This window comes from Pelodiscus sinensis, chromosome 12 (genome assembly GCF_052426305.1).
Source record: "Pelodiscus sinensis isolate ZL-2025 chromosome 12, ASM5242630v1, whole genome shotgun sequence".
NCBI lineage: Eukaryota > Metazoa > Chordata > Testudines > Trionychidae > Pelodiscus > Pelodiscus sinensis.
Window position 1 is genome coordinate 49,780,205 of NC_143063.1, and position 25,602 is coordinate 49,805,806.

General features: G+C 54.9%; 1 protein-coding gene across 2 annotated transcripts in view; it reads left to right on the top strand.

Moving 5' to 3' along the window:
• The window catches only part of TANGO6 (transport and golgi organization 6 homolog), a 77,889-nt gene continuing 52,287 nt past the window's right edge, over positions 1-25,602 (top strand). For both annotated transcript variants that reach the window (XR_012906620.2, XM_075939794.2), the window contains exons 1-8: positions 1-145; positions 3,973-4,616; positions 7,243-7,359; positions 11,420-11,570; positions 12,226-12,362; positions 14,296-14,458; positions 16,664-16,746; positions 24,660-24,772. Coding sequence is in view for 1 of the 2 variants with exons in the window: in XM_075939794.2 (XP_075795909.2) it covers positions 31-145; positions 3,973-4,616; positions 7,243-7,359; positions 11,420-11,570; positions 12,226-12,362; positions 14,296-14,458; positions 16,664-16,746; positions 24,660-24,772 (1,523 nt within the window). In the remaining variant the exon portion in view is untranslated. The remainder of the gene's footprint in view (positions 146-3,972; positions 4,617-7,242; positions 7,360-11,419; positions 11,571-12,225; positions 12,363-14,295; positions 14,459-16,663; positions 16,747-24,659; positions 24,773-25,602) is intronic.

Below are 25,602 nucleotides of genomic sequence, written 5' to 3' on the forward strand. Positions count from 1 at the left end.
GCAGAGCAGAGCGGGTCAGACCTTCCCAAGATGGCGTCGTGGGGCGCAGGCGCAGGGGACGCGCGGATCGCTATGGCCGGCAGTTTGAAGTTGGAGCGGGCGGTGGAGGCGCTGGAGCTGCTGCTGGGGAGGCCCGGAGGCGCCGGTGAGAGGCGCCGCCCCCCGCGTGTGGGGCTCCCAGGGCCCCGCCCCCCCCGAGTCCCTCACTGCTCTCACCATCCCCCCGACCCCCCCGCCCTCATTGGCCCCCCAGAGCCCCGCCCCCACAGGAGCCCCCCGTCCCCCCCGAGTCCCTCAGTGCTCTCACCATCCCCCCGCCCCCCCCGCCCTCATTGGCCCCCCAGAGCCCCGCCCCCACAGGAGCCCCCCGCCCCCCCAGAGTCCCTCAGTGCTCTCACCATCCCCCCGACCCTCCCCCCGCCCTCATTGGCCCCTCCTGGGCCTGCCCCCCCAGGAGCCCCCGCCCCCCCAGAGTCCCTCACTGCTCTCACCATCCCCCCGACCCCCCCCGCCCTCATTGGCCCCCCACGAGCCCCCCGCCCCCCCAGAGTCCCTCACTGCTCTCACCATCCCCCCGCCCCCCCCCCCGCCCTCATTGGCCCCCCAGGAGCCCCCGCCCCCCCAGAGTCCCTCAGTGCTCTCACCATCCCCCCGACCCCCCTCCCCCGCCCTCATTGGCCCCCCAGGAGCCCCCGCCCCCCCAGAGTCCCTCAGTGCTCTCACCATCCCCCCGACCCCCCCGCCCTCATTGGCCCCCCCAGAGCCCCGCCCCCACAGGAGCCCCCCGCCCCCCCAGAGTCCCTCAGTGCTCTCACCATCCCCCCGACCCCCCCGCCCTCATTGGCCCCCCCAGGGCCCCGCCCCCACAGGAGCCCCCCGCCCCCCCAGAGTCCCTCAGTGCTCTCACCATCCCCCCGACCCTCCCCCCGCCCTCATTGGCCCCTCCTGGGCCTGCCCCCCCAGGAGCCCCCGCCCCCCCAGAGTCCCTCAGTGCTCTCACCATCCCCCCGACCCCCCCGCCCTCATTGGCCCCTCCTGGGCCTGGCCCCCCAGGAGCCCCCGCCCCCCCAGAGTCCCTCAGTGCTCTCACCATCCCCCCGACCCCCCCGCCCTCATTGGCCCCCCCAGGGCCCCGCCCCCACAGGAGCCCCCCGCCCCCCCAGAGTCCCTCAGTGCTCTCACCATCCTCCCCGACCCCCCCGCCCTCATTGGCCCCCCCAGGGCCCCGCCCCCACAGGAGCCCCCCGCCCCCCCAGAGTCCCTCACTGCTCTCACCATCCCCCCGACCCCGCCGCCCTCATTGGTCCCCCAGAGCCCCGCCCCCACAGGAGCCCCCCGCCCCCCCCGAGTCCCTCACTGCTCTCACCATCCCCCCCGACCCTCCCCCCGCCCTCATTGGCCCCCCCAGGGCCCCGCCCCCACAGGAGCCCCCCGCCCCCCTAGAGTCCCTTACTGCTCTCACCATCCCCCCGACCCCTCCCTGCCCTCATTGGCCCCTCCTGGGCCTGGCCCCCCAGGAGGCCCCCGCCCCCCCAGAGTCCCTTACTGCTCTCACCATCCCCCCGACCCCCCCCCGCCCTCATTGGCCCCTCCTGGGCCTGCCCCCCCAGGAGCCCCCCGCCCCCCCCAGAGTCCCTCACTGCTCTCACCATCCCCCCGACCCTCCCCCTGCCCTCATTGGCCCCCCCAGGGCCCCGCCCCCACAGGAGCCCTCCGCCCCCCCAGAGTCCCTCACTGCTCTCACCATCCCCCCGACCCTCCCGCCCTCATTGGCCCCTCCTGGGCCTGCCCCCCCACTGCCATCCCCAGCCCCCTCTCTGGGTCAGCTTCCCATTGCCCTCAGTAGGCCCCTGCTGTGCCCCCCATCCCCCACTGCCTGCATGGGGCTCCTGCCTTGTGTCCGTGTCCCATGGCAGCCCCCCGTCCCATCTCCCATGTGCCCCCCATTGCCCTTAGCACACCCTCCTGCCCTGCCTCCCCTCGCCTGCGGTGGCCCCCCTGCACCGTCTTCCTGGCCCATCCCCCATTGTTCTGGGACTCCCTCCTCGGCCCCCCCTCACAGTGGGAACCCCCAGACCTATCCTGGTTCTCCACTATGGGGGAGGACCCCCCCTTTTCCTGCACCCTGTTGTCACTCTGGCTCTGATAGGCAGTACTAGGGATGTTAAAATGTGTTTATTCCAGTAAATATGTAACCGCTGAACATTTCAGTGGTTACACACAGGAAGGGGGTGCAGGTGGCTTCCCAAGAATGGGTATGCACAAGGAGCCGGCTTTTAAGCCAGCTCCCTACAAGCACCGGCTCCTGCCTGGCCCTGTCCTCCCTCACTACTGCCCCGATACAGAGGCAGCAGGTGGGAAACAGGAGGAGGGGGGCTGCAAGTAACTGTGCATATTAACCAATGAGCCCAGGCTCATTGGTTAACCATGTACATGCTTACACTTTCAGCTCCCTACCCAAGCCCCCTCTCCTCCTCCCCAGGCCTCCTGTCCTGTCCCTGCATACCACAAGCGTGTGCTGCAAATTTGACACCATCAGTTTAGGATTAAACAGAGACTGTGAATGGCTAGCCAACTACAAAAGCAGTTTCTCTTCTCTTGGTGTTCACGCCTCCACATCAGCTGCTAAAAGTGGGCCACGTCCTCCCTGCTGACTGAATTGACCTCTCGTTGTCTCTAGACTTACTCTTGATTGGTGTATTTATATTTATACCTGCCTCTGGAATTTCCGCTACATGCATCTGATGAAGTGGGTCTTTGCCCACGAAAGCTTAGGCTCCAATAAATGTTAGTCTATAAGGTGCCACAGGACTCCTCATCGCTTTTGCAGATTCAGACTAACACGGCTACTCCTCTGAGACATGGGCTAGTGGTTCTCAAACTAGTTCTTTAAAAATAGCTGCGTAAAGCTTTCAAGTTGGGGCCCTGGACTCTGAAGCCTGGGGGTGGAGGTGGGCCTCAGAGCCCCCAAGTTCCAGCCTGAGCTGTCACTTTAAAGCACTGTCTATATATGCAGATATTTTTCGGGCACTGCTAGCCAGAGCCTGTTGACTTGGGTTGGGAGACTTGCTCCAAATGCTATGTAGACATACCCCAAGTGGGAAGAAGGTAACAAATCCTGATATTTATTTTCATGCAATGAATGAGGGAGGGACTTTCTCACCGATTATTAGAGGGCAGGAGAGTCTCTCCTTGTTTATGTGCCTGAGTCGTGGAAGAGCTACCAAGGCCTTTTTACCAGACTCTTCCCATGCAGTGCACAGTATAGAACTCTTGCTAGGTAAGTCCATATTGGTGTGTTTCTTGCTAGCTCGGATAAGCAACAATGAGATGCACCCATAATCCCTTTGAGACAGGGTTTGTCTCTCTTGCTGGACAGGCCCAATCCTGGGTACCATGATATAAATATTTATTATTATCATGTTGCTTCTTTTCAACCTGAGCTGCTAGTGAAAGTTTGGGGCCCGGGGAATGTTCCAGTCGGGAGTAGAATAGGAGCTAGGTATTTCTTTGATGGAGCTTTGTTTGTTCACAAAGAATGTACTAAGTCCTATGCCTCTGAATGCAGAAGGAATCAGGTAGTAGACACAGTTGCTTTTGTTCACGGTACCAAGAACACTCTCTCAGTCTGTAGCCCTGACCTAAAAACCCCTTCCAAGTCTCTTGCAGGCTCAGACACACTGCTTTCAACTGCTCCTTCTAGCTCTCTGTCACTCCCAGTTTTTCTCTTCCCAGTTTCTCTGTGTTCTGCTTCCCCCGCCTCACAAACACAAAGCAGTACTTGGCAAAATCCCTCGGATCCACTCAGCCCAAGATGTCTTGGGCAGGTTCACAGCCCCCTTTGGTGATTAATTTACCCAGCGATTATGTTAATGGCAGGGTGTGTTCACACCCAGGCTCACAGAGGTGAGATCCAAGGAGTAACCAGTATCTCAGCAGAATAATCTATGACCTGGTTTTTTTCCCTCTTAGGAAAAGATTCGGGTTCTCTCCAGACAGCAACACATGCAGCTCTGCTCGAAACCTTAAACTCCAACTTGGCTGCGTTAGAGGAGAAGCTGGGGCAGGATCTGCAGTGGAACGAGCTGCGAAGCTTGCGAGCTGAAGTTGGAGAGCAGGCCGCGTGGCTGGAAAGCTCCACTGATGTGACCTGGCATTTTACTTCCCAAGTCCTGCTATTACTGCTGTGCCTGAAAAAGTGCATGAGCCTCCTCGCTGCTGCTTGCCAGCCAGCCAAGCCTAACCCGAGGACGGCCGAAGCTGCTCCGCCGCTCAGTCCTGACACGCTCAGTATCTCCCAGCAGAAGACTGTTCAGTCGGCTTTGCAGTTTGTGGTTACCTTGGGCCTCTGTCCCTACCTCTTACCGGGGGTTGGAGTCCCGCTGAAGCACAGGACAGAGTTCAGCGCCGTTGTTCGAGATGTGGTATCTCCCGACGCTGCCCCCTGTGCTACGCACAGGCTCTATGCCAGCTGCACTGCTTTGGTGCAGATTGCCCAGCACCCCGCTTTGGGCAGCCTCATCCTTACCCGCCACCTTGGGGATCTCATAGCAGGTCTGTGCCAGCTAGGTTTCTGCCCGGCGAAAGGAAAGGCTGAGCAAGCCAGGCTGCTGCAGGTTTGTGTTTGGATTAGAGTTTTGCATATAGGCCCCATCCCATAGTTCTCACGGCCCCAGAAAGAGGGAAGCTATCTGGAAGGAATACGCTTCCGTCTCCATGCTCTGGGGGGCCCAAGTCCAGGAACACCTATGGAGTGGAGGAGGAAGAGGCTGCGTGTTGCCACATCTCTCCCCCACAGTTGGGGGAACGGCAGAGCTGCTTCCCTGAGGCTTTTCCCTGCCGCTCCCAAAGTGCTGGCGTGGCGGTGCTTGTGCCTGGGAGTAGCACGGAGCCATGCGTGCCCATGGGAGCAGAGTATGGGTCCCACCCCCCAAGCCCAGAGCCCACAGAGCCCTCCTTGGCTTGGCAAAATCTTTAAATCCCTGTTTTCCAGGGATGCCAGATTAAAGAGGGCCTTGTGCTTTAAGGTCTCAGAGGGGTAGCTTATTAGTCTGTAACTTAAGAAACAAGTAGTCCTATGGCACCTTGGAGGTTAACAAATCCGAGCATGTGGTGTGGTGCACATGGCTGCCTGGCAGAGCCATGGCAGCAAGGGCTGTCCAGCAGGTTGGCAGGCAGCGGGGCCAGCAGGAGGTGGAGAGTTGGTGGGGGGGGGGGGCAGTGGCTGGGCCAGTAGCAGGAATCCAAAAATGACCTCCCTCGGTCCAGCAAAATCTCTCATCTGGGGCCAGTCAGGTCCAACCTGTAGCATCATGAGCTTTCATGGGCAAAACCCACTTCTTCAGGTGAGCTTGAATGGAGGAAAAAGTGTGTGAGGGGGTACCTGTTAATTGTAGTGCTGGTGCTAATGAGGCTAATTGAGTGCATGGGAAGTGTCCCTTATGTAGCTTTTGATGTTAGTGGGATGTTGAATGTGAGGAAAACTGGTTTTATAATTGGCCATCCAGTTCAAGTCTTTGTTCAAGCCAAGGGAAACAGTGTCAAATTTGCACATGAAATTTAATTTCACATCCCTCTCTGTAGTTGGCTTGTGAAATTCCTTTGTAGAAAAATGGCTCCTTTTAAATCTTTTAATGAGTGCCCAGGCAGGGTTGTGCTTCCACATTTCTCACTGTTAGGGATCAGCATGAGACTTTCCTGGAGGAGCAGATTAGCCCATATCTGCCTTCTTGTAGCTCAGGGCTACTCAACTTTGGAAGCCCCAGGTGCCACAATGATACTCACAGCCCATGCCGAGGGCTGCCACTTAAGTGTGGTTGCATAGACATGCAAATATATATTCGGGGGGGAGGGATAGCTCGGTGGTTTGAGCATTGGCCTGCTAAACCCAGGGGTGCGAGTTCAGTCCTTGAGGGGGCCTCCTAGGGATGTGGGGCAGATCTGTCAGGGATGGTACTTGGCCCTGCCGTGAGGGCAGGGACTGGACTCGATGACCTCTCAAGGTCCCTTCCTGTTCTAGGAGAGAGTTATATCTCCATATGCAAATAGCTTCTTTCACACTGGGCATGAATACAAAAATTAAGCCTTAAGCCACGGCGGCTGGACCCAAACGTGGCCAGCGTGAGCCAGTTGGCACCTCTCAGGCTCATCCCACAAGGCTAAGCAGCCAGTGCTTCCCACAATGCCCCAGTGCTCCCAGCACCTCCTCCCTGGGGGCTAGAGACACTGACACCCTGTACCCATCTGTTCCAGCTAGCCTGCCTGCTTGCCTCTTTCAGTGCTCACCCCACCTGGGAGATGCCTCATTGTTGAGGAGGGTGTACCCCACGGAGGCCATGTTCAAAGGATCCCACCTATGGCCACATGTTGAGCCCACATAAACCCAAACTGCACCGTGGGCCACAAACAAACAGGCCACGGGCCACATGTTGAGTAGCCCTGGTGTAGTGTCTTGCACTTTCCTTTGAAGCAGCAAGTACCAGCAACTGTCCTAGACAGGGTACTGGACTAGCTAAACCCCAGAGCTGATCCTGCCAAAAGGACACGAGAATGACCGTAGTGCGGTGGACCGGGGGGGGGGCAGGGGATAGTGCCAGAGGAGATGACTAGAACAGGACACTTTATGGAGTGATCCGTCTGCTGTTGTCCAGTCCCAACATTTGGCAGGCAGAGGCTTAGGAACACTCAGCCAATGGCCAGGGATGCAGCCCCATGCTAATAGCTATGGTTGGATCCAGTCTCCATGAATTTCTCAGTCTTTTTTGAAGCCAGTTATAATATTGGCCTCCCCTGGCAAGGAGTTCTAGAGGCTGACGGGAGTGTGTGAAGAAGTGCTTCGCTTTAAACCGGCTGCCTGTTAATTTCATCGAGTGATTCCTAGTTCTTGTGTGATGGGAAGAGAGAAATGACACTTCTGAATTTATTTTCTTTACGTTCAAGATTTTTTAGATCTCTGTCAAATCCCCCTTTGTCTCTTTTTCTAAGCTGGACAGTTCTAGTCTTTTCATCTTTTCTGACAGGAAAGCTGTTCCATACCCCGAAGAATGTGTGTTGCCCTTTTCTGTACAGTTTGAGACATCCTGGTGTAGCTATTCCATACCCACCTGGGTGCTTCACAGCTGGTGTCCTATAAGCTGCTAATGGTCCAGTAGAGGGAGCCAGAACCTAGCAAAATACCTTACGCTGCTGTACTGCTGCCCGTGTTGCGTTAATATTCCAGCCCAGGGACCTGTTATTTTTCAGAGCCTTACCGAAGAGAAGCGAGCCCGCTGCAGAGAGGCCTTGCAGAGCGTCTTGGATCGAGTCTACCAACCTCTAGTAGTCCGGGAACTGCTTGTCCTTCAGGGTGGATCTAAACAGGTACACGGGCTGCCCGCTGGTTCTGTGGCTGGTGCAGGCATATCTGACTCAGGAGGCTGTCTCCAGTGCCTGCCCCTTCCAGCGGTACAGGAGCTGGAATGTGACATGCTAGAGCAGGGGTGGGCAATAATTTTTAATGGGGGGGCCAATCCAAGAATTTGGTAAGTGGTCAAGGGCTGCAGTCTTCCATGATGTCAATGGAGGAGGTGCAGAGACTGGGATGGAGGTTGGATGCAGAAGGGAGCTCAGGGTAGAGAACTGGGATGCAGTAAGGGGTGTCGGGTCTGGGAGGGAGTTTAGGTGAAAGAGGGAGTGTGACTTGGGGCAGGGTATTGGGGTGCAGGAGGGAGTGCAGGGACCAGGAGGGGGTATGGGTGCAGGAGAACATTCTGACCTGGGGGGCGGGTGCAGGAGGGAGTTCAGGGACCAGGAGGGGGTTGTGACCTGAAGGAGGAGTGCAGGATGGGGTGCAGGGATTTGGGTTGTGATCAGGGGGTAGGGGATTGAGGTGCAAGGTCTGAGAGGGGGTATGGGTGCAGTAGTAGGGGTGCAGAGAGTTTGGGCTACAGGGGGCAGGGGGACAGAGGGTGGGAGAAGGGAGGGGCTGGAGTGTCAGAGGCAGGCTCTAGCTGGGAGGTGCTTACCTGGGTGGCTCCTGGCCAGCAGCCCAGAAGGTCCCTCAGGCAGGCTCCCTTCCTTTCATGCCTTCACATGCCACTCAGAGCAGCTGGCTGCAGGGCTGTGTGGTTCTCTGAATGCGGCAAGCCTGGGCGGAGGGGAGGCAGGGGTAATTTGTGAGCTGCCTGTTCTGCATATAGGCAGCTCCCATTGGCCTGAAACCAGCCAATGGGAGCTGCGCAATTGTGCGGGGAGCAGGGGCAGCCTGTGAAGCTGCCCCTCCCTCCCACCCTTTCCCGGGCTTGCAGTGTTCAGAGAAGCCCATGGCCTAGCAGCCGGCTGCTCTGAGCAGTGTATGGGAGCCTGCCTGAGGTCCCCGCTGGGCTGGTGGCTTGGTGGGCCGGATCCTGCATTTTGCCCACCCCTATGCTAGTTCCTAGCTACCTTCCAACCGGTGGGATGAAGACAAGGGGCTTGGAATTTGCAGCAGGGACTTGCATTTGGAAGCTTTATTTTTACCCAAGCTACATACTAAGAGTCAACCTGCTTTCTTGAAAAGAGAATGGAAGCTCACAAGTTCTTTTCCTAGCAAGGATGGTGCCCTGGGTGCTATGTGGCTTCACCAAACACAATGAATTTGGCCCGTGGTGGCTAGTTGGTTTGCTTCCTGACAAACCAGCTGAATTCGTACCAAATACGCTCTGATGCCTACTTCCTCCACTCGAGTGGGCTCTGCTCTTTGTCCTGGAAACTTGGCTGTTACCAGTAATGAATAATGCAAAAATATGCTAATACAACATTATGGATTAGAATATAAATGCACAAAAATCAGCAGAATTATGGCTCCTACGGCATCAGTGACCTTGCTACATTGAACATAAATATTTATGGCACAGAATAATAATAAACCCCCTACGTGTGATGCATGCAATTTAGCAGAGTTGCTGTGAGAGCCATAACTGGGAATATGTTAATTTTTGTGCATTTACACTTGTAGCAAGGATGCCAAGCTTGTCCGTTCCACAAACTGACTGTAGCACCACACTTTCTTCTTTGCAAAACACAGTTGTCCAGTGAAACACCTTGTATGCATTGGGTGCACTATCAATGGCAAATAGACATTTCCGGCAAGGCTGTGTTTGTTGTAGGGGTGTTAAAAAGTGGTTAATTAGGCAACCGTAGTAACTGCTGAAAATCGTAATGGTTCCACGCTGCAGTTCCTGCAGTATACAGGTTAGACTGCAAAGCCTGCAGTGCAGCCGGCTTCCCGGGAACAGGTCCGGCAGCCAGTGCACACCAGGACCTGGCTCCCGGCTGCCAGCCCCACTCCTGGGGAGCCAGCTGCACTCTGGGTTCTGCAGGATTAGCTTTCTACTGCAGAGTCTGCAGCGTGGGGGGCAGCCAGCTCCTCAGGAGTTGGTGCATGCTGGAAGCTGGCTTTTAAACAGCTCCCACCTGCTGGTCCCACTCCTGGAGAGCTGGCAGCCAAACCCAAGCTGCTGCCTCTGATACAGAGGCAGCAGCACAAGGTGGCAGCTAGCAGTCCTGCTCCCGGCCCCACTCCCAGGGAGCCGGTTGCCGTCCTGCGCTGCAGGCTTGGATACAAAGCCAGCAGTGCAGGGTGGCAGGCGGGGCCAGGACCTGGGGCGTCCTTGTTACGGTAACTAATATGCTCAGGGTTATCAGTTAACCATTTCTACTGTTATACTGTTACGTCCCTAGTTCATTGGATTGGGTGCTTTGCCCTAGACCTCCATGGATAGTGTGTTCTTACCAGTGGGCTTCTGTCACAGCCAGTACAGCGCCGGGTCAGCTGTTTGTGTTCTGTCAAGCTTCCAACATGACTGTCCTGGTGGGCTGTGTGTGAGGTGTTTAAAAACAAAAGAAGAGGGTGGGGAATGTCCGGTTGTCCTGTGGAGTGGACAGTTCCTGGCTTAATCTGTACAGGACCTCTGGCTTTAAATGAACAGGGGCATTGCTGCTAGATGCACATCTTTCCTCCCATGTTGCAATTTAAGTGCGGCCACGTTTCCCCGTGCTCTGCGGGGTTATGAACCAGGGGAATGCAGCACGCTGAGAACAATGTGGCTGTCAGGAATTCAGCATAACACATCTGGTGAAACAAGAGGGATCTGACTCTTGGTCTTCACACGCGAATGTACCGCAGAGTGTTGCCCCTCCATTGGATTTGTGTATTTGCTTTATACTGCTAGGTTGCCTGGCAAGGAGAATATTGGATTTTCCTTTGAATAATCCGGCATGGATCCTCACTTCTTAGTGTCCTTTAACTGTTTGAATACCCTTTCTAGTTGCTTATCTGTCTAGTTAACAGTGTTCTTGTGCAGAGCATTATTCTGACCCACCTATTTGGACGGGCAGGTCTCAATCAAAGTTGACAATTTTGAGCTTTAACTGGTTTTACTTAGCACTGCAGCCATAAAGGGAGGGCAGCTGCTCAGTGAAGAAAGCCTCTGTCCAGGACTGAGCTTGTTCCCACTTCCTCTGGAGCGTTAGGGTAAAGTCACATGAAAGGACAGTCTGTCTGAGGGCTCGGGTGTCTGATCTCTGGCACGTCTCATCCGTTGCCAGTAGCCTTGAATCTGCACCCAATCGCTCTTGTTTGAGCTGTCTTCTCCCATAAACACCCTCTTGGTTAGTGTCGCTGGTCAATGCGGAAATAACGAGAAAGGGGGTGAGTAAAGCAAACGTGCACCAGCCTTCTCCGCTGTAGGTGTGGCAGGTGGCTGAGCAAATGCTGTCCATGCAGCCCGCATGCCGTCTCTAGGAGGCACTGCTCTTTGTGCTGGAACAGCACCTGACACATGGAAGTGGTGTTTCCTTTCTGAACCACGTCACCTGTCGGTTTAAGCTGTGTCTCAGTCTGTTTATGATGTGCCCAGCAGTCGCTGGGGTCAGACTTGCTCTCTTGCGCGCAAAGAGCCCTGGTTCAGCCTGAGTGCTCTGTGAGACCGTCCAAGCTGGCATGGGACCTCAGGAGCTATCACTAGGGGCAGAAAGCTGTGCGTCAGAGAGGCTCCTGCGATGCTCAGCTCATCTAATGAAACCCTAATTATCCTGGTGCCAGTGCGAGGGGAAGTGATTTATTGACAATTCCCCCGGGTTGTGTTCCTGCCATCACACCGATCAGACCCCTTCCGAGCAGAGACCTTGCGTCTGTGATGCCTGCACACCAATGGCATTCTCTAAAGCCTGGTTCCCAAACTGGGGGGCGTGTGAAGAAATTCCAGGGGGGGCGTGAGGCGACCCAGCCACCCCCCCCCCGTCAATCCCACCCCAAGTTTTGCTGCTATTTTTTCGGGGGGGGGGGAGGCGTGAGGGTTTCTCAAAAATCAGAAAGGGGGGGCGTGGTGCCAAAAAGTTTGGGAACTGCTGATCTAAAGCAAATACATTTCCTGTTCTCTCCTCCCCCGTATCCGTTCAGGGCTTGCGGTCCCCTGGACAAGAGGTGAAGCAGCCGCTTGCCCAAGCCCCAGCGTGGCTTCGGCGTCTCTGTGGACAGCTGCTCTCGGAGAGGCTGATAAGACCCAATGGGGTTCAGGCTGTTGTTCGGGGCATCGTGGAGGGAGCAGGAAGTAAGTTGCTCAGACACTGTCATCTCTCTTGCGCAGATGATGAATGAAATGGGTCTTCCAGAGTGGGTCAGAGATCTTCCCATCGCATGAAAGAAGCTGGAGAAGCATTATGGAGAGAGATCTTTATTGCTGATCTTTTAATTGGCGCCTATTTCTGCCAAGGGCTCTGATGCCTGGGAACGGTGCTCTGAGTTATGAATGATAATCGTCCTGGGAGGGGAGTGGGATCCGTTCCACACCCGCTAGAGTTGGGAGTCCCGAGGCCTGATGCTGCCCTCTCTGGCCAGTTAGCTCAAGGGGGTTTTCTCCAAGCCTAGGTGAACGTGATCTCTGGCACTCGACTGCCGTAGCCTGCACCCCCAGGACCCGCCAGGGCCACCGGAGTTTTGTGCTATGGCTCTCGGAGGGGGGCTAGCTCACCCCAATGCTTGGCTGTAATGCTTATGAGTGGGAGTTGATGGCTGGAGTCTGAGGCCTTTAATAAACCGTTGGTCCCTTGCTCCAAGCAGCAGGGCTGGCCTCTGAAAGATACCTGGGCTAAGGAGATCTTTAGAAACAAAAATCCGATTTTTAGCCATGGCTTCAGAAGAGAATGGAGGGGTGCTCGCAATGCCAGAGTCTAACTTGTCTGTGCTCCGCTCTCCTTCGCTTGCAGCCGGGGCAGCTGGTGGCGGCAGTGCTGAAGCAGCAGCGGCCGACTGGAGAAAGTGTGACCTAGTTGCTAGGATCCTGTCCTCCTGTCCTCAGCAGTCTCTGTCCCTGGAGGATTACTACCGACAGGTGTGCCCACAGGTATGCCCTTCCCTGCCTTTTTCCCCAGAGCATGTCTGCAGTGCCGCAAGGAGGGGACTGGGTGCATAGAATTCTCTCCCCTCCCTAGCCTGAGGTCGTGCGTGGCTTGGCTCTGCTGGGAGAACGCACTGGGCCGAACTGGAGACTCCGTAAACAGGAGAAATTGCCAAGAACGAGGAGTCCTGCGGCACCCGGAAGATTAACACGCTTATTTGGGTGTAAACTTGCATGGTCTGGAACCCGCCTCGTCAAAAGTCTCCACTCTGTGAATCTGATATAGTGGGCTCCAGCCTGCGAAAGCTTCTGCCCAAATGAACGTGTTAGTCCTGTGGCATCGTCAGAGCTCCTCTCCTCGTTGCTTTCACTGACACACACTCACACATCTACCCCGAGCCGTCTCACCCTGCTCCGTGTGCACGCCATGGAGCTCCACTTCCCCTTCCTGGGAGTTTGGCTGCAGTGATCACTTCAATAACCGGAATAACAGGAGAACGTGAGCTTCAGCTTCACCGGTCAGGGCCTCTTCTGGATAAGCCCCTTGTTCCCTGTGTCCTAGAGACGCTCCAAGGTACGACCCCCTTACAGCCTGGGTGGAGCGGAGATCCACCTGCTAGCAGGATAGTAATAGAGATGCAGCCGTGTTAGTCTAGTCTAGCTGACACAAAAGACAGGACTATGCAGCACTTTAAAGACTTACAAGATGGTTTATTAGGTGATGAGCTTTCGTGGGCCAGACCCACTTCCTCAGATCAAATAGTGGAAGAAAATTGGCACGACCATATATACCAAAGGGATACAATCAAAAAAAGTGAACGCATATAAAAAGGACAAATCAAATTTCAGAACAGAGGGGAGTGGGAAGGGAGGACAAATCAAATTTCAGAACAGAGAGGGGTGGGGAGGGAGGTTAATGTCAGGAGTGAGCAGTAATGACCGTGTCTCTTGTGTGCAGTTCTCACGCTGACCATCAGAGGAGCCCGACACTCCAGTGTAGGGGACCTGTGACTGTTACAGGCTCTTTCTGAACTAGACTTATAGGCTATGTCTACGCTGCAGAGCTATCTTGGGTACCAGAAGTATCCTGAAATAGCTATTCCGCGTCTCTGGAAGCAGCGCGTTATTCCATGAGGGTTAAAGGGAATTTTGGAATAACAAGTTATTTTGAAGTTTGGTGCTGTGTAGAGAGCGCCAAATTTTGAAATAAGCTATTTCGAAATACACTCAAAATCAACTAAGCAATTTGCATAGCTTATTCCGAGCTAAGGGTGCTGTGTAGACGCACCCATAGCCAAGTCAAACAAATTCCTTTACTCTTCTACTGTGGCCTCCTAACCACTTTCCTTGCTGCTGGCTGTACATGGACCCTTGTGTTTCCCTGATGACGTCTTCAGCATGAGTGTTTGAGCTGGCCAAACTGCTGCTCCTTTTGTGACTCTCATGCTCTTCTGTAGCTTCTTTCATTTAAGGATCTCAGATCACATTGTAAACGTGAAATAAGCCTTAAACAAGCTGTGAGGGAAACTGACGTGCAAAGCGCTAGGGACTTATCCAAGGCCGTGCACTTGGGAAGTAGAGTCTGGTCGAGATCCCTGGAGTCCTGTGCCTTTTCACTAGGAAACACTGCCCAAGCTACGGGGAGGCCCTCGAATGTAAGAAAAACTGCCCCATGCAGCTCTTGCCCCCAGAATTGCTGCAGGTGTCTCTGTTCTCTCAGAAAAACTCTTATTGAAGATTCCCCCTCCCCCCGCACCTTTCACTGCTGCACACACTGGGGGGAGCGCTGCCTCCTCCCGATTCGGAGCTGGGAGATGTCTCCTCATGCGTGATGCTCCATTGGAACAAAGGGAACAGGGCACCTCCGGCTCATCCATCAGCTGGAAGTGAGCTGCTCTCTGTTCCCTGACCCGGGCTGTGTGTGTCATTTCCATTCCAGATTCTAGACCTGTTGCATATTCAGGATAAGTTGACGGCTCGCCAGTTCCAGAGAGTTGCCACCACTGCCCTTCTCACTATGGCCAGCGAACACCCTCAGCTGGCAGCGAAATACCTGCTGCAGCCTCTGCTAGCGCCACTTCTGCAGTGCTTGGATATGGCAGGTAACGCTCATGTGGGCCTGTAAGAGACCAGACAAAACCTCTCCATCAGAAGGGAAGGCTGCGGTCTCGTTCTGTCATGCATCAGTGGGCTCAGTCCCTGGAGCGCTCTGCAGATCCCGAGTCCTGGTCCTTCCAGCGAGGGTTCCTCTTGATTGGCTAGCTTACCGCTTCGTTTCCAGGCTCCCACTGGAACTTCTCGAAAGAGGCATTAGGCCAGGAACACTGTTTGTATAGCTAGCTGAGACCTCTGCCTCTTTCTGGCTGTGCTGCGAAGGAAGAGCTGGGTGGGCTGTGTATGGCACGAGTCCAGAGACTGATTCCACCCTGCGATAGCTGCGTATATTCCCTCCTGAAAGCGGTCTGAGAGTGACTTTCTTCTCTGGAGGCCAGTCACCCTTGCGTGGGGAGGTCTGGTTTTCGCTGGGGGAAGGCAGGAGGAGCACAGTCCGGGTGTAGCCTGGCAGTGCTTGTGCGAAGGAAGATACTTTCGTGTGCTAAGTCACCTGCTCCGTTTTCTCACCCAGCATTTGCTACACTGCCCAAAGCGTCTCTACCACACTGTTAAATGACTCCAGACTCTGCTACTTCCTGTGGGGAAGGTGTTGCAGTCTGATCAGCCTTGCTCTTAGTGCCACGGGCTGTTGGAGGGAAATCTTTGGCAGCCCATTACAAACATACCTGCTTCCCAGCTGGCAATCCACCAACTGCATGGGCAGCTTTGTGATCAATGTGTAGTGCGGCAGACTTGATGCTGTTGTGATGGAGTCTGATGCTGTGTCTGTTCTGCAAACTGTGGCACACACAAGTTAAGTTGGCATGAGGCTGCTGCAGTTAGCGTGGGCCTGCTCGTCTTGCAGCAGTGCTGTGTGTACTGACCAGGAGTGCTTCTAGCGATACACGGTGCCGTGTACTATGGGTAGGTACCCTAGTGTGCAAACTGTGACCATCTAGTGCACCATCGTTCAGTGCATAGCGGGGCAGAAGTGAGTCATGCAGGGTGATTAGGAGCAAGGAGTCAACTTCCCAGCATGCATGGTGTTCTTACTTCCAGTGCACAGAATGGCTGTAGATTTGTCAGTCAGTGTGTCTTGTAACACCACCATCACTGTAGTGGGAAATAAAGGATCCTCATCCTACTTCCGGCTTGCCCTTGGTAGACTGTGATGACGTCTCAAACGAACCATGCTTTGTAGCATAGCTGAATCCCCTGGTCGCATGTCCCCAGATCCTCCCTTTCCTCCTTCCTGGTCCCTTCCCCTCTTCCTCCTCCTTGCTGTTCAGACTCTGGGCCTGTGACTTAGCTCCTTGGAAGCATCCATGGTGGAGGTGTGTCTGCCAAGTATGGCGCACTGCTCTTTGTAAAGTGGCCGGTCTGTAGCGCAACACCCGATCAGCTGTTGGTCTCCTTCTTGTGGTATGCCTGCCTCAGGTCCTTCGCTTTCGTGTGTCGCTGCTGCTGGTGCCTTCTCCTGCATCCCCATACAACCTGCTCGTACACACTGATATTTCAACGGCTGGCCTGTAGCAGTGCCCACACAGGCTCTTCTCCCCAGGGGATCCCCTATCTACTCTAGGCTGCGGCATGTAGCCATCATGGTCAGCTGGGGGGATGCATGCAATAATGGAGAGCTGCCAGGTGTGCTTGTCATCCTGGAAAGTCAGGAAAAGGCATTTCAAGAATTTGCAGGGCTTTCAGGAGGCGAGGGGGCCTTCTCTGTGACCCTGGGGCAGCGGTATTCATAACTGAGACCAGAGTGGTCAGTGTTGGGCATTGTGGGAGAGCTGTTGGAGGACTGCTGGGATTGCCCTAGGTTTTGCTGTCTGTGCTCACAATGCATCAACCTCAGTACCTCAACCATGGCTCAGTATTGCTCGGGAGGTGGTGTTACTATGTCAGCAAAATGGAGCATTTGCATTAATTGGAGATAAATGTAAGTGTAGACACATGAACAGCGAGATCAATACAAGGTGGCTTCTGCCAGCTCAGCTTTGCAGTGTCGACCAGGCCTGATTCTGGGGACTGCTGATTTCACCAGTAGCTTTTTGCTTCCTTCTGTCTTGTCCTAGAGCCCAATGGCACATGCGGCTGTGCTGCCTGTCACGCTGCCTGGGGACTAGAGCAGTGTACTGGGACAGTGTGTCTCCCTGCTCTGGAAAGGTGCCTGTGGCAGCGGGTCTTGATGCTCCTGCTCTGTGGTTTTTTAGAGATGGCAGTGGACGACTTACCTGCGGGGACCGTGCTGGTGAAAGAGGCAGAGCTCAGCCGCTGCGTGGAAGATGTGTTCAAGGTACAGTGTCCGATCCGCATCTCTAAGGGTGTAGCTGTGCCTGAGGACGGAAGAGAGAACGGTTTGCCCGGAAAGTCGGTCTTCAGGGCTGGGACCCGCCGAGGCATTTGAGATGAATATTTTAAACTGTAAAACGAACAAAATCTCTAATGCAGCCTCCATGCTGAAGTAAGGTGGAGTCTGGGGAGCTGGAACCAGGGAGGCCATGGCCCCCCACTTTTTAACATGGGGGCCGTTTGGAGTTAGGGGGGCTGTGTTGCTCCCCCAAGCTACAAGCCTGGGGCAGGCACAGAGTGGTCCTGGCAGAGGCTGCAATTTGCATCAGGGAAGGTAAGGCAATCCGCTCCCCCCCACGCAGCATAGCCCCTCCCTGCAGCACCAGCCTCTTAGTGGGAGGGCTGAGGTGGAACTCCCAGGCCCCTGCCAGGGGCAGGTGGAGGGTCTGTGTCTCCCCCAGCAGCCCAGGCTCCCTGGGCGACTCTTCCTACTGCCCAGCCGAAGTTGTTCCAGCACCCCTTTCCTTGTGTACAGAAACAGTTCGTCTGGGGCAAGCCGGGTTTTGAACCCACCCTGCCATAGCCTCCAGCAGGCTAATCATCTGTGGGCCCCAGTGGCGCGCAGTCGCCCCTCTTGGCCATGGGACAGATCCGAGTGCGTTATCCAACAGGTTGTGGCGAGTTAGTCTGGGGCAGTGCTGTGGGGTAGAGTCACGCTCGGCTTGCTGCGCACTGATGTTCATGGAGACAAGCCCAGCAAATAGCCCTGTGGAGAGTACAACCGTGGGGCGAGACTGGGCCCTTCCATGCTCTGCCGCCCAGACGTGTCCCTGGGCAATGTCACACAGCTCCATCAGTGCACGAGAACTTGCTGCCTGGCTCCTTCCCCAGGAGCCCGAGTCCGTCTGCAGGCCCGCTGCCGGTGACACAGGCTTTGTTCTCTCTGGAGGCAGCCTTGCAGCAGGCAGGGAGGTAAAGCATCACTAGTCTGTCACACCGCTGCTTCTCTAGGTGCACCATCATTGTCTGAGGGGGGCTGAATGGAGAGTACAGCATTGCCCAGGAAGCTGGCCCTTCTGCATTCCTAGCAGCCAGCTCTGCGACCGTTTAACGTGTGTGTCTTCATCCTGCGCTGTTCTAGTTTTGCATCAAACGTAGAGCTGCACCAAGTCGCACGCCTTTCAGACTGGGTGGGTCACTTCAGCTCTAGGCTCTTTATCAGCCACACTTGTAATCTCTTCAAAAATATCCATCAGTTGAGTTTGGCAGGGTCTGTTTGCCATATACTTCTGTTGAGTGGGATTCATTATTTTACCTTCCCTTAATCCTTTTATAATCAACTCCTGTATCAGCTGCTCTGTTATTTTTGCCTGGCATCCACATCTGGCAGATGCATCTGGAATTACCCATGTTGTCTGGTTTACCTTTTTAAAATATCGGCACGCTATTACTTTTCTTCCAGTCTTTTGGAACTTCCTCAGGGCGCCAAGACTTACAGCAGCAATAGTTCAGAATAGGGATGTAAGTGACTAGTTGACTACCTGGTAAGCAAGTGCTTCTTGGGTAGTTGAGTAGGAACTCAGGTAGTCACTCCTCCCCCTTGCTGGCTCTATTTGAGAGAGGCAGCAAGGGGGGGGGGGGCGGGAGCACAAACTGGTGCTGGGGGGAGCCAGATTACAAGCTGGTTCCCCCCAGCACTGTCTCCGCAGAGAGCAGTGGGGAAACGGCGCAAACAGGGACTGAAACAGTCCCGCTTGCCCCGGACCCACTGCTGCTCCTCTCCCTTTGAATTGTACAGGAGCTGCCTGCGGTTCCTGTACATTTCAAGGGGAGAGAGGCAGCAAGGGCTGAGTCTTTCCCTTTGAAATATACAAGAGCCATGGGTGGCTCTTGTACATTTCAAAGGGAGAGGCACAGTGGACTAGCGAACGCTCCCCTTATAACTGATGGAGTAGTCGATGGCAATTTCATGGCTGCTCGATTAGCTGATGAATTGAAATTCCACATCCCTAGTTCAGAAGGCTCCTGTGCCTGTTCTTGTGAAGCTCTTGGATGCTGATTTAAAAATGTCCAATTTCAGTAGCAGGTGTTTAATACCCTCCTGAGACACTAGTGAATGGAAAGTGTTTTCCACCCTCACCTGATAGGACTAGCTCATCGGTGTTTCCCAACTACAGAACAGAAATACTCTTTGTTGCCCTTACTGTAAGGCTTTTGTCAGGCTGAATACAATTGCCAACAGAGGTAAAGCCTATTAGAAAGGGGGAGGAAACGAAACCTCACCGGTCAGCCACAAAGGACACATTGTTCTTTTTAGCTGCCTAGTGCTACAGGAGGGTGAATAAAGCCAGGACATGACACCGAGGTTGGATAAAGAATGTAGAGAGAGACTTCCTGGCCAGGGATGCATATCTAAGTGGCTCAGGTAAAGTGGGCTGGAAAAAGCATCAGCTGTCTCTGGAGACTGCAGCTGTTGTCTGCTCAGCTGTTTGCTTGGAAGGATCGATCATGCTGAGCTGAGTTCTGGAGGTGGCTGGCTCCGTTACTGGGACATGCCCATGCTAGCATTAGTTTTGGGATTATCATAAATCTCGCTCTGGGATGTATCCAATACTAAACCTTTCAGCTCAGATTTGCGTCCCCTACCCAAGGTCATGTTCAAGTTCTCCTTGATGGAGGTAAACACAGTACATGTGCCAGGTAGACTTCTGGACTCTGCAAACACCAGCTGTCCTTGAAAGGACTAAGTCCCTGAGTTGCTTGCCTGGATTCTTGCAGCTGCAAGATCTCTCATGGGGGGAAGTGAGCAGTGCACTGCTGTCTGGCGACTCGTGGAATAAATGTATCTGTCCAGTGTTGACTGTGCAGCTGTCCACGTCGCAACTGACCCGTCCGTGATCGTGTTGGCAGCTTCAGCATTCTGCAGAGACAATTCCCTGCATTCCTGTGAACGTTTGCCGCCCAAATCAGGATGGAGGCGTATGGATGGAGTGGAACTTGTGGGGAAACTTGAGCTGTTTCTGTCACTCCTCTTCCTGGATTAACAGGGGTCTTCTATCTTCAAGGTGTTACCTGACACCTTTCCCTGGAGCTAAACTAGAGCAGTTCAAAAAGGGGAAGGGGTCTTACAGCGAGGGTGAATAACTTGGAACAGATGATCTAGGGACGTGGTGGGTTCACCGTTGCTTGGAGTCTTGGGCTGTGTCTACACTGGCATGAATTTCCGGAACTGCTTAAAATGGAATACTATTCCGTTTTCAGTTTTTCCGGAAAAGGAGCGTCTACATTGGCAGGCTGCTTTTCCGGAAAAGTGTCTGTGGCCAATGTAGATGCGCTTTTCCAGAAAAGAGCCCCGATCGCCATTTTCGTGATCGGGGCTTTTTTCCGGAAAAGACTACTGGGCTGTCTACACTGGCCCTTTTCCAGAACAGTGTTCCGGAATAAGGACTTATGCCCGAGCGGGAGCAGAATAGTTTTTCCAGAATAGTGGCTGATTTTGTACAGTAGAGCATCGTTGCTTTTCTGGAAATTCAAGGGCCAGTGTAGACTGCTCGCAGCTTATTCCGGAAAAGCGGCTGATTTTCCGGAATAAGTGGCCCAGTGTAGACACAGCCTTGCTGTCTAGATTGGAGGAGGTGTTCTAGTTCATCCAGGATGTATAGGTGTGATGCCAAGCTACCTGAGTGAGGCTTGATGCCTGTGTTCTGTGGAGGGCCAGGCTAGATGATGCTTATGGTCCCTTCTGGCAGGGCTGGCCCTGGACCGACTGGCAGTCCAGGTAACGGATGTCTATCTCCCCCACTTGTTAGACTTTTGAATGCCTTTTCTTTAACGGCATTTGCAGCCCATCTCATGACATTGATGTGTGATTTGTCATATAAGGTAAATTTGCACACTAGGATCTGTAACGCTGTCTTCATTCACGCCATATAGAAGCAAATCAAACATTGTTTTCTCAACACATATAGCAACTTTTCAATTGTCAGAATAACTGGACTGTACTAACATCGAGGCATTGAACCAGCATTGGCTGTACCACTATTCACTGGTATTCCAGTAGGTGACTGCCTTGGAATATTAGCCGTAGTTCTGTTTCAGATATTTCCTCCTCAAATTTGCTCTTTTCTGCAATCTAGATTGCAATTGAGCTTTTTGCTTCCTAATACTGAGCTCCTGATGGCTTCTTCAGGAGCATGTTTTATTTTCTATGGGAGTGAAGAGGGGGAATAGAAGAGCAAAAGTCTGTTCTATTGTCTTAGAAAGTGATCAAACATTGTGTTAAGCATGGCAGAAGAAGGAACTGTATTTTATATTGTTGTGTAGATAGGAGTTCAATAGATAGCTCTGGCATCTTGTTAAGTATGTCCTTTATTAGTCTACTCACGTTCTTCAAGTCTCAGAACACAAGTACACTTCCAAAATGACACAACTAAACAAGGTTAACAATATTGCAGCTGGATTGTCACTAGACTTAGTTTGTCCGTATATCTGGCTGGCTGACTGGTGATGCTCCTCTCCTTATGTATCTGCGAGGGGTCTCAAATTCCCGACCTGTGGGCCATCCCCAGCTGGAGCAGTTTCGCAGTATGGTCTAGGAGTCCGTGGAGCGGGAGGATGCGGTCTGCTCCCATCCCTCAAGCCCTGCCTCTTCCCACCCCCTCTCCACCCTCCCATGGCACCCCATCCCTTTGGGGCTTACTGGGGGTACCTGGTGCAGGGTAGCAGTAGTGGTTGCCCCTACTCTCCCCACGGTGGCAAGTGAGTGTGCCAAGTTTGCAAAACGGCTCTGACCAGGGAGGGCCCATGGCCAGGGGTTTGAGAGCCCTGTTCTAGGAGGTTCGAGCAAAATACAGTTCTCAGAAAGTCCGGAAGGTTCTACAGAGGTCTAGAGCATTCTCAGAGGTTAATGAAAAATGACTCCCCATGTGAAATATCTGAAACGTTTTACTTCAAAAGTTGGTCAGTAACAGCAAAACCAGCCCCCGAGCCTGGCGCCTCCTCAGCGGTTGCTTGCTTCTAAATCTAGCCCTGCCTCTGGCCTGAGAATCTATGAAATATTATGTGCAGTGGAAGAAGTCCCCAAAACATGGACGGGAATCACTTTAGACTCCATCTAGAGCTTCATTCTAGCTGCTGGGAGCAATCTCCATTTATACCGTGTCTGTCAAGCTGCCCCAGTTTTAACCTTCCCAGAAGAGAGCTAACTGAATTCTCACCGAACCTAGCTTGGACCATCACTGCTTACCCAGTTCCTCTCTTGTGCTGCATTCCTCCCTCGGGGGCGCTACCCCGCAGAGCGCTGGAGGAGTAGCGAGAAACATCAAGTTCCCTTTCTCTCTGCTGCTGTCGGAATGTGCTCGCCGGGCAACAGAAGTCCAAGGACACGGGCGGTCGGTAGCATCATGCTTTCCAGATTTCTGAGCCCATTGGGTTCCCTTGCAGAGCGCCCCTCAGCAAAGTGGGGGGCCTTCCCATACAAGTAATAATTTCATCCTAAACTTGAATTCTGCTCTGAAGCCCTGGGCAGCAGCCCTCCCCTTACTCTGCCATGTGCGATTCCTCTGGGCTGTGTCTCCTCAGCACTGCAGACAAGGCTTCTCCTCAGCAGTCACCGCCCCTTTCTAGCATCCTTTGAGGAGCAGTGTAATTACTAGTCTGCCTCCGGGCCCTGCTGTTGCAGGGTGTAGATCCCTAGGCGGAGAATGAGCTCAAAGCTGAGCGATGGTGATTGGGCCAACTGCTGCCCGAGGTCATTGGAACAGAATGGCTTTCCTGCTCCTGCTCCTGCTCCTGCTCCGAGGAGGCGATGAGAGATGTGGGGGAAGGAGGACACTGGAGGACAGGAACACTGAGCTGTACTGTCAATGCTGAAATCTGTGCGGGGGGGAGTGCCGACTCAGCGTCTGAGCGGGAGTTCCTTCCCACAGGGATCTGCTGCTCAGAGATGGGATGATCCCCTCACCTGCAGTGCCCCGGCGAGGGACCAGTCCGAGGGAGGCGGATGGGCCTTTGGGTGGGGCTGGCATTGGCTGTGGTCTGTGGCTGGGGAGAGGAACACGCCTGCCCTTGTGGTGTTCTCCTAGGCTGTCCACTGCAGCCGTGTGCTCAGGACTAGGTCCAGACAGCTGATGCGGTGCGAGAGGCCTGAGCAGGTAATTCCCTCTCTTCCCGCATGTCACTGCTGCTCCCTGAGATGCGGGAGGGGGGTAAAAGGAGCAAACGGCCGTCTTGCCAGAAGCCTGCAGAGTCTCGTGTGCGGAGCAGTGCTGGGATCCAGATGAGGCCTGCACTCGATGGAGCCAGCATCCCTGTGTCAGTGGCGAGTCGGCTGCATTGTGGGGCTGGCGTAGGAAGGAGTGGAGCAGGAGAGCCCTCGTGGCTCAGCCCAGGTTGGAACTTGATCCTGTTCTGCCAGGACAGCGGAAAACGAGATTCACGCCCGTCTCAGTAGCAGGCTACTCAGGGAGCCCGAGGCTTGGCCCCGCATCCTGTCTGTGGAACATGCTCTCTGCTGTGGACTCCCGAGCTCTGGACTAGAAGGGCAGCGTCAGGCACAATGGAGTAGAACTGCAAGAAGCTGCTGACGGGATCTTTGGTAGAAGCCCTGGCCGGCAGGCAGAGACCTGTCAGGGGGCGTGATGGTAATGCCCTGGGGTGCAGGGCGGAGCTCTCCTTCACGGCAGAGCGCTCTGGTCCTGACAGCAGAGACTGACAGCGCCGACGTCTCCTGGCAAGCGTGCCCTTGTTTGCCAGCAAGTGTCATTTGATGCTAGTGGGAAATGCTCCCTGGGTGTCACCAGGAAGGCTTTGTATGCGAAAGATGCTGGTTAGGAAGCACGGCTCTGTAGGGATTAGCACGGGCAAAACCCTCGCTCACCAGAACGATAGTCCAAACGCGCATCAACCGAATCCCCTCCCGGCCCTCGCCCTCCGTCTCCGCTGCCTTGTTGCATCGGACAGACAGTCACACACCTGGAAGTGCAGCCTGAGATTAGCGCAAGCCCTAGGAATTGCTGCTTGCCCTGCAGCAGCCAGGGGCATCTGGAGCGGGAAGGAATAGTCGTGCTCAAAGGACCAGTGTGCCCCAAGCAGGCACCTTCTCCCAGCCTGCTGAGCTGAAGCAAACTCAGTTTGCTAACAGGTTTGATGTTTTATTTGCCTCTTCCTGGCACTCTCTCCAGGAAAAAAAAGTACCAGACCCACAAACCTATTAGTTTGAATTGGCCTTAACAAATGCTCACACCTGACGTGGAGTGTAACCGCTCAGCACTTTCTCCGGGTTACCGCCTTCTGCACCGGGTGTCTGTAACGTGATTGCTAGAGCCGCCATCCTGGGAGGGTTTTCAGAGAGACTTCAAAGCAAACCTGTAAATGGTAAGACTTTGCAGGCTCGCCCTCCCTGGGCTTGGGGGCAGGGAAGGGAGCTGTGGGGTGAGGCTCTGCTGGCTGGTGAGTGCCCTGGAGGTGGGGAGAGGCTGCTGAGGGTGGCTAGGATGGTATTTGAAACCTCTCTGGGCAGGTGCTTTTGGAAACAAGGCGGGGGGGGGGGGGAGGAGTGTCTCTGAAGTCTCTTCAAAGGGCCTGTCTCCCGGGCCCTCTGCTTGAGTGTCTCACTCCGCACACAGCAGCCCAGCCCTGGCTTTCGGGAGACTGCGCGTTCCCACTGTCTCGTCCCATGGTGCAGTCTGTACTGCCCAGGTGCCTGGCTGTCCCCTTGGAATAGCGCTCAGCTCCTAGAAGGCTGGTTGCTGCCAGTGCTCAGAAGCAAACAGGGCTGGGGGGGTGACTGAAGATGGGCAGGGCTGGGCGCAGTAACCTGCCCCTCGTGGGACAGAACCAGTCCCCCCGGGCAGCTTGTGCCTTTCTCCTGCCCGCCCTCTGCGCTGCAGGCTGAGACCAGACCCTTCTCTCCCCCAGGTGTACGTGGCTGGGAACCAGCCCTCTGGCGTGTTGCTGGAATCCTTGCAGCCGGCCCTGGGAGGGATTTTCTCACTCTACTGTTTCACCAAGCAGAACGTGTCGCACCTGCGGTAAGGCCTGTGGTGGGATCTCCTGGCGCGCAGCCTTGTGTGCTGGGGGGGGAGCTCTCCCCGCGTGGGGCCCAGCGGTCGCGGAATCAGGGCCCAGAACGTGCTCCTGTGCTGAGCTCCAGTGGAGATGGCTGAGGACAAAGCTTGCAGCCCCAGCTCCATGCTGGCCACGAATGTCAGACACGTGCAGCAGGCCGGACCCACCACCGGCTTGTCAGGGTAGGAGGCTGTCCTTGTCTCGGCTGCCGGTAGGTCCGAAACGAGCACTTGGAGGTGGACAAGTCTGCTTCCAGGGCTGTGGGGGGTCTGCCATTACTGGGGGGGGGGGAGGGCAGGGTGCATTCGTTCATGGTCTGGCCTTCGTGGAACTGCCTAGGAGGGGGGGATCGTGGTTGCCTAGGGACAGCAGAAAGCTGGGTGTGGGAGGCTGGGGTGTGGGGTGTTTTCTGTGCGGGCGGGATTTGGGCGCTGGGGAAACGTGAATGAATTCTCAGTACCTGGACCTGAATGTCCTTGTGCTCTGCCGGCTGTTGGAAGTAAAGAGCCATTTGTGTCCCATTTGAACGGATTCCCTTCTTCCCGGAGGGGCGCTCGACCGGCTCCTCTTCTGGGCCTAGTAGCCTTGTGGGCATGAACCCTTCGAGCTCTCCCACCGCGGGCACAGCGCCGGCACGGCACCCATGCAGCCCAGCTACTGGTGGTTTGCCACCTTCCCCTCGGCATGCGGGTTTGGACAAACCTCCTGGCAACGTGTTTCTCTCGTCCCCCCCTGCTGGGAGGGGCACAAGGGCTTGAGAGAGAGCTCTGGGAGGAGCCGGTGCTGCCATACG